General features: G+C 52.9%; 1 protein-coding gene across 1 annotated transcript; it reads left to right on the top strand.

Moving 5' to 3' along the window:
* Window positions 1-1,084: 1,084 nt before the first annotated feature.
* LOC111143670 (BarH like homeobox 2) lies at window positions 1,085-5,846 on the top strand. Its single transcript, XM_022497496.1, has 3 exons — window positions 1,085-1,706; window positions 3,559-3,784; window positions 5,534-5,846. The coding sequence occupies exons 1-3, from the start codon at window positions 1,085-1,087 to the stop codon at window positions 5,844-5,846; spliced, it is 1,161 nt and encodes a 386-aa protein (XP_022353204.1).
* Window positions 5,847-6,985: the final 1,139 nt, after the last annotated feature.

Raw genomic sequence — 6,985 nt, 5'->3', positions numbered from 1 at the left:
TTTTACCCCTCGGTTCCCTTCTCTAGTCCACCTCTGCTCTCCTCTCTGCCTTTACCCTCACGCATGATTGTGGACACCGGAATCACCGCAGGACTAGGTGTTCGGCTTTGGGCTGCACGCAAGGGGTTGAGCAGTTTCTCAAAAGAGCAGCGGGGCCGAAGCGGCGCTCGCTGACGGGCTCGCGAGCCGCGCGTCCATTGGCTCCCGGGACGTCGGCGTCGCTCGCTCGCGCGGGCGCGGCCAATGGGAGCACGGGGCCCGGCGCGCGGCCTCGGTGGCGGGGGCGCGGGCCCTGCGCGGCGCGGAGAGCAGCGGCAGAGGCCGTGACGTCACGCGAGGGGGTCGGCGCCGCCCGCTAGCAGCCGGATTACAAGCGAACGCGCCCGGCAGCGGCCGGAGTCGCTCGGCGCCGCGTCTCCGCCGCCGCCTCCGCCTGCGCCTGCTCCTTCTTTTCCTTTTCTTCCTCTACGTCTCGTGTTGCCGCGACCACTGCGGCGGTGTCTGCTCCACAACTTTCCAAGAAAGTTCAGAAACTCGGCTCCAGGGCGGCCGAGTCGCGCGCAGCAGCCACCTCGGGGAGCGGCCCGGGAGCTCCGAGGGCGCGCGACCGCCCGGGCTCCGCGGTCGCTGCACCTGCCAGGTCCGCCGCCGCCGCTGCCGCCTGGTGCCAGGCTGTGGGCAGACCCAGGCGGCGGCGGCAGCGGCGGCGGCGTCGGGGTCACCTCCCGCCGCCTGCGTCTTCGTCTGAGTCCCCTGCGCTGCCACCGCCGCCCCCACGTGCGCGGTCGTTCCTGGAGCGCAAGCTCCGTTCTTCCTCAACAATTTTTGTAACTTTCCCCCTCTCTCTTCCTTTCTCCCCTTATCCCCACCCCTACTTTATGAATAAGGAAAACAAAAAGTGTCGAAAGTGTCCACCGGTTGCCACCCGCCCCATGATCCTTCCTTCCCTTCCCGCCCCACTTTTTTTGTTTTTTTAAAGCTGCGACAACATTGTTTAGTGTTTATTCTGTTTTACGATCGATAGCTTCCTTTGCTTGGTCGGGGCGGCTGCTGAGCGGCGAAGTGGCGTGGACCTCATGTAGAAATGACAACAATGGAAGGGGCCAGCGGGTCGAGTTTTGGAATAGACACGATTTTGTCCAGTGCCAGTTCGGGCAGCCCCGGCATGATGAATGGAGATTTCCGCCCGCTCGGCGAGGCCAGGACCGCGGATTTTAGGAGTCAGGCCACTCCATCCCCCTGTTCGGAGATTGATACCGTAGGAACGGCGCCTTCTTCTCCCATCTCGGTCACCATGGAGCCCTCGGAGACGCATCTGGTCGCAGAAGGGCCCCAGCATCACCACCACCTCCACCACAGCCAACCGCCGCCGCCGCCCGCCGCGGCCCCCACGCAAAGTTTGCAGCCTTCTCCCCAACAGCAGCCGCCGCCGCAGCCGCAGCAGCAACCGCCGGCCCAGCAGCTGGGCTCGGCCGCCTCGGCCCCCAGGACTTCCACCTCTTCTTTTTTAATTAAGGACATCTTGGGCGACAGCAAACCACTGGCGGCGTGTGCACCCTACAGCACCAGCGTGTCCTCTCCCCACCACACCCCGAAGCAGGAGAGCAACGCAGCACACGAGAGCTTCAGGCCAAAGCTCGAGCAGGAGGACAGCAAAACCAAACTCGACAAGCGGGAAGATTCCCAGAGCGACATCAAATGCCACGGTGAGTCGCGCCGCGTCGGCCGCCCGAGCCATCTAGTGTCTTCTCGACCTCTGGTTCTTGGTCTCGCCTGCAGACTCCCTCGAGTCTCGGCTGCGGAGTTATTCAGGGAGCCTCTGGGGCGATTGCACCCCGGTCGAAAACTGCAAGCGGGAGTAAGGCCTGGGCGTGCGACACGAGGACTCGTCCGAAGTTCGGTTTATTGTTACATAGACACCTCTCAACCTTCACCGCCATCCTGCTCCTTTCTTTGTTTTATATAATTTCTATTTATTAGGAATAGGGAGGAGGCGGAGGGGATTTGACCGGAATACTTTCATTGATAAAAGGGAAGGACTGGAGATTTTTCTAGCTGAGACCTGGGGGGTGGGGATGAGGGGAGGTGGGAGAGAGAGAGACCCGCTTAGCTAGCGTGGTGTCTAGGGGTGTGTTCACAACGTGGCGTTTATTCTTTAATGCAAATTATTTCAGTACCCCCCCACACACTGCATTTTCTAAACATCACAGGAATTACCAGATTTAATGAGGAAAAAATTTCCGAGTTGATTAACAAAGTAACTTTTTTTTATTAGATTGTGATTAATGTAGGGAAGCCCCTATGGTAAAAATTTATAATCAGTTTTTCAGTTTTTAAAATGCCCTTCTCACTCCATGGCCCCAACCAATTATTTGTATTTCAGTAGGATTTTGTCTCCCTATAAGTAATTGGGACATAGCATTTATGAAAGTAAAATCTTATGGAGTTGGATTTATTTTTGTAAAATGAGAAAATAGCAGTTGAAACTGTGCTTCAACTCCCTTTTCCCATTTTTTCCTCAATTACATAAGGAAGTGTTTTTGTCTTTGCACGACAAAAGAGTTTTAACATACCAGGAGAATTCTTTTTTACCTTTACTAGTAAGTTCATTACTGTTATTAGTATTAACCTTTGCCATTTCTGGGAAAGATGTGTGCTGACTATCTGAAAGGTAGGATATTGGCTCCTCATTTTACTATTATAACATTAGCATAATAGTGCCCAAAACAGATGTACAGTCTGGTCTGGCAATTTTTTGTGCACCAACCTCCCCAGTGGGTCAATTAGAGAGATTATTGTTCTTCCTGCAGGGAAGATCAAGGAGTGCAGCAAAAACGGGTACAAACAGAGAGGGATTGACATATCGATTTCCCAGCATTTCAGTAAAAAACCAAAGTTGACAAATAGAATCCGGAAATCTCTGGGATGTCACCTGGATGGGCTCAGTGATTTTGAGCTCTACTTGGTGTCTGGGTGACATATTCTTTCTGAAGCTTTAAAAGACTTGACGCAAGCAGCTGCAGAGAACTTGATCCCACTATTTCCCAAGTGCATCTGAAAGGGGAAAGCAAATGCATTTAACTTTCAGTAAACAGAAAAATTGAAATGAAAAAGGTGCCCCTTCCTCAAACAAACAAACCACCAACAACAGAGTAGAAAGGTATTTTGAAAAGTACCAAATCAAAAAAAATGAAGTCCTAGTGAAAACAGTAAAGGAATGGGACAGAATCTCCCCCCTCCCTACCCTGTGAACGAAATAACAAAAGGACCCTATATTGTAAAATATTTTTTTCTTTTTAACTTACAAAGATGGGAAGATCAGACAACCTTTTAGAATCCTTTTAGGAGTTCTGCACAAAGTTCTAGACTCTTTGGCCAGAAATTGGTCCTCTTCCTCTTAAGGTCCTTGGCTAAGGTCCAAGTTTGTGTGTGATGAGGGTGGTGGGAGTATAGTCCCCCAAGACCAGCAGCTGGCTTGGGAATGTGGAAGTGTGTGCCAGGAGGACACACCACCCTTCCTATTCCACACTGTCTTATGGCTATGGGTTTCTACCATAGGAACAAAGGAGGAAGGAGACCGGGAGATTACGAGTAGCCGAGAGAGTCCCCCTGTGAGAGCCAAAAAGCCTCGCAAAGCCAGAACAGCTTTCTCTGACCACCAACTCAATCAACTGGAGCGTAGTTTTGAGCGGCAGAAATATCTGAGTGTGCAGGACCGCATGGACCTGGCAGCTGCGCTCAACCTCACGGACACGCAAGTCAAGACTTGGTACCAGAACCGCAGGTAAGGGATGCTGTGGGGTGGGGAGCAAAGGCATCTGACCATCCAGGTCATGACTACTGAGCCGGTCCTCTTCCTTCCTGGCCCGGGAGACTCCAGGGACTCAGAGGCCCCAGAATGGGCCCCTGGGGACTTTCTGGCTGGAGCGGGATGAAGCACACCCCCCAGGTGAGAGGGACGTATGGAGCGGCAGCTGGAGTTTGGAACATTTTGCACTTCTGAGTGTCTTGGCATATGCTACTTTTCCTCTCAAACCCGAGTGGCTGGAACCCCTCCCCCCACTTTGCCCCCAAATCGATTAAGCCACACCTTCTCAAATTGAGACATCTGTGCAGCTGACACTCGGTCCGTAGAGCTTGTGCCATGTACCCTTTGGGCCTGCCCCCGGATGGTTCCGAAGGTCTGCAGCTGGCCACACAGCCTGGCTATTTCGATCCAGGAGGAGCTGCCCCACTGGCCTCAGCTTAAATGTCCTTGCCTTGGCTTTTGAGATAGCCGGCCAGACAGGCTGAGGGTCTGTCCCTTCCCTAGATTTGTCACCTCAGAGCCTGCCAGGAACCACTGCCTCCACTGAAAGGAAATCCGGAAAGGGGTTGGCAGCGCTTGCAGGCTCTGAGCTGTAGCGAGGACCCAGGCAAGCTGAGGCTGAAGTTGTGCCGTATTTCCAAGCCTGGCAGTAGACACCCTCATCTAGATTTTTTCCTCCCCCTCTTTTTCTCTCATTTGTCTTCTAATCGTCCATAAGTGCAGTTGGAAATGCCCATCCAGTTGTCATCTTTACCATAATTTTCTGTCTCATTACATACGGCTTCAGCCACCCTAATTCTGTCGGAAAACATTAGTGTCATTTGTAGCCAATTTAAAATGGGCGACATGTTTATTAATTTGGCTGAAGCTGCTGGGTATGGATGGCCCACCAGCCCTGAGCTCCTTCATGGGGCATTTGAGCAAAGGCCTGGTCGCTTCTTCTTCCTAGCGGGGTACTGTGGAGGAGGGAGGAGACCAAGAAAAGCTGATCACAGGTTTTAATTGTTACTCTCTCCCAGAGGAGAAAATATCTTGAAATGCATCCCCCACCCAAATGGCCCCGAGGTGCTGTCACCTTGGGAGAGCCCTCCTTCAAATGACTTTAATTTTGAAATGTTGGTGTGTGCCTTCCTTGCCCCAAGCCCCCCACCCACTGTAAGGTCCTGTGAGGCTGTGGAGAGGGACGTGTCTCCACAGCTCTGGGGACTGAGAGGGACAGGGTCTGAGGCCCAGGAGTCTCTGTGTCCTTTTGTTTATGGTTTCTTCTCACTGGGACTGGAAGAAAGGGGGAGGGGCAGAGAGTGGACCCTCTGGGATTGTGGGGGGCCCTTGGGGAAAGGAATTAGGGGAGGAGGGAGAAGACTGCCTATAGAAAGAGTGGTCTCCGTTGGCCTTCAGGAAAGTTTCAGGAAGTAACCCAACTGTAAGGGGCAACAGCAGAACAGAGAGGAAAAGGCAGGGAAGCTTATAGAATTTCATTTACGAATGTCTCAGACGTTAAGGGTGTAATTTATGAAACTGACATGAATTTGGGCCATTCTGTGAGCAAGAGGATGGGGAGGGAGCCTAGGAGATGTGCTTCATTACTGGTTCTCAGAACTCTCGCAGTCTGCAGTTTCTCTGTTCCCCAAGAAAGAGAAGCCTGGAGAGGGTGAGAGAAGAAAGGGTCTGGTGCTTGGACTGTTCCCACAGCTGCGGGGTGCGCGCACGCCTGCTTTTTTTCAGGACCAAGTGGAAGCGGCAAACCGCGGTGGGCCTGGAGCTGCTGGCCGAGGCGGGGAACTACTCGGCCCTGCAGAGGATGTTCCCGTCGCCTTATTTCTACCACCCAAGCCTGCTGGGCAGCGTGGACAGCACCACGGCCGCCGCGGCTGCCGCAGCCATGTACAGCAGCATGTACCGGACTCCCCCCGCGCCCCATCCCCAGCTGCAGCGGCCCCTGGTTCCCCGCGTGCTCATCCACGGCCTGGGGCCCGGGGGGCAGCCGGCCCTCAACCCCTTGTCCAGCCCCATCCCAGGCACCCCGCATCCCCGGTGAAGAGACAGCGATCGACCGTGCTGCAGTCCCTTCCCTTCCCGTCCCCACCCCGACCGGCCGGACAGCTGCCCTCCTCGCCCTGCACCAGGCCGCAGGGCCTCTCTCGGGAGCAGGAGCGACCCCGGGAAGCCGAGAAGTAAGAGAAGAAGCCGCTCACCAGTGGGAGGGGGGCCCCCAAAGAGGAACCAGCCCTCTGCTCTCATCTCCCCAACCCCCAGAAACAGGGCTGGGGAGCTCCCCACAGCAGTGTGACTGGGGAAAACGACGACCCCACGCAAAGTGCGACCAGTAAGTGAAAACATCAACTAAAACAGAACCTCAAGCTCTTTTTAAAAATGACTTTAGGGACAAGCAGGAGGGAGGGAGGGGGGAGGGGTAAGGAGGGAAGTATGGAGGGCACGGAGAGGAAGCCGTAGAGGCAGAGAGAATTGTAGGTGGACAGACAGCCTCAATTCTGAGGCACAGGGCGTTGCTGTGGACATTCCATCTGCCCCAGAGAAAAGAGGAGGGTAATTGAGAACTTTGCACTGATTTCTCATGACCTTTTTTCTTTTGGAAAAGTGGCATGCTCCATAATATGAAAAAAAAAATGTACATTTGAAAGACTGAGTGATAAGTGATATATCATATTTATTATATGTTGTCCAAAAAAGAGTCACTTATATACGTTAGTAAAACATGATTTTTCTTTTCATGTCTTTTTGATTCAGTAAAATAAATGCTTAGACAAAAATATAGATTTTTTTGTGATTGAAAATTACAAAAATAAAGTTTATCTTTTTTTAACAAGCGATGAAATTCAAGGGAGCTGATTTTACTAAAGCAGAATGTACTGTGATGAGATGCCTGACTTGGTTTAGGGGAAAAAAAAAATCCCTCTGGTAATACTAGGAATTTATAAAATCTGTAAAGACTTTGGGTTGACTTATATAAAAACAGCTCCAGTTTTCCTGCTGGCCTCTTCCGAACAGTTATTTGATGTGTGAATTCCTTTCTTTTTTAAGTGGATGATTTCAGAGCAGCCCGCCAGGCCAGGGGAGAAGTCTCTGCTCGTAGGCTGTTGATGCCGGCCGAGTGGGCCGCCAACTTTCCCCGCTCCTGGCCTGCCTGGCAGCCCCAGCTGACCCGGGGCTGTCTGC

The sequence above is a fragment of the Enhydra lutris genome, unplaced genomic scaffold (genome assembly GCF_002288905.1).
Source record: "Enhydra lutris kenyoni isolate GAN:26980312 unplaced genomic scaffold, ASM228890v2 scaffoldscaffold9, whole genome shotgun sequence".
Classification (NCBI taxonomy): Eukaryota; Metazoa; Chordata; class Mammalia; order Carnivora; family Mustelidae; genus Enhydra; species Enhydra lutris.
Note: the sequence above shows the minus strand (reverse complement) of the source record. Positions and strands in the feature narration are given on the sequence as shown.

What these genes read in the sequence shown, in the direction of transcription:
- LOC111143670 (XM_022497496.1), top strand. Translation starts at nt 1,085, where the DNA reads ATGACAACAATGGAAGGGGCCAGCGGGTCGAGTTTTGGAATAGACACG. An exon ending in GAGCGACATCAAATGCCACG is followed by an intron (nt 1,707 to 3,558) that starts GTGAGTCGCGCC and finishes TTTCTACCATAG; the next exon opens with GAACAAAGGAGGAAGGAGAC. An exon ending in ACTTGGTACCAGAACCGCAG is followed by an intron (nt 3,785 to 5,533) that starts GTAAGGGATGCT and finishes GCTTTTTTTCAG; the next exon opens with GACCAAGTGGAAGCGGCAAA.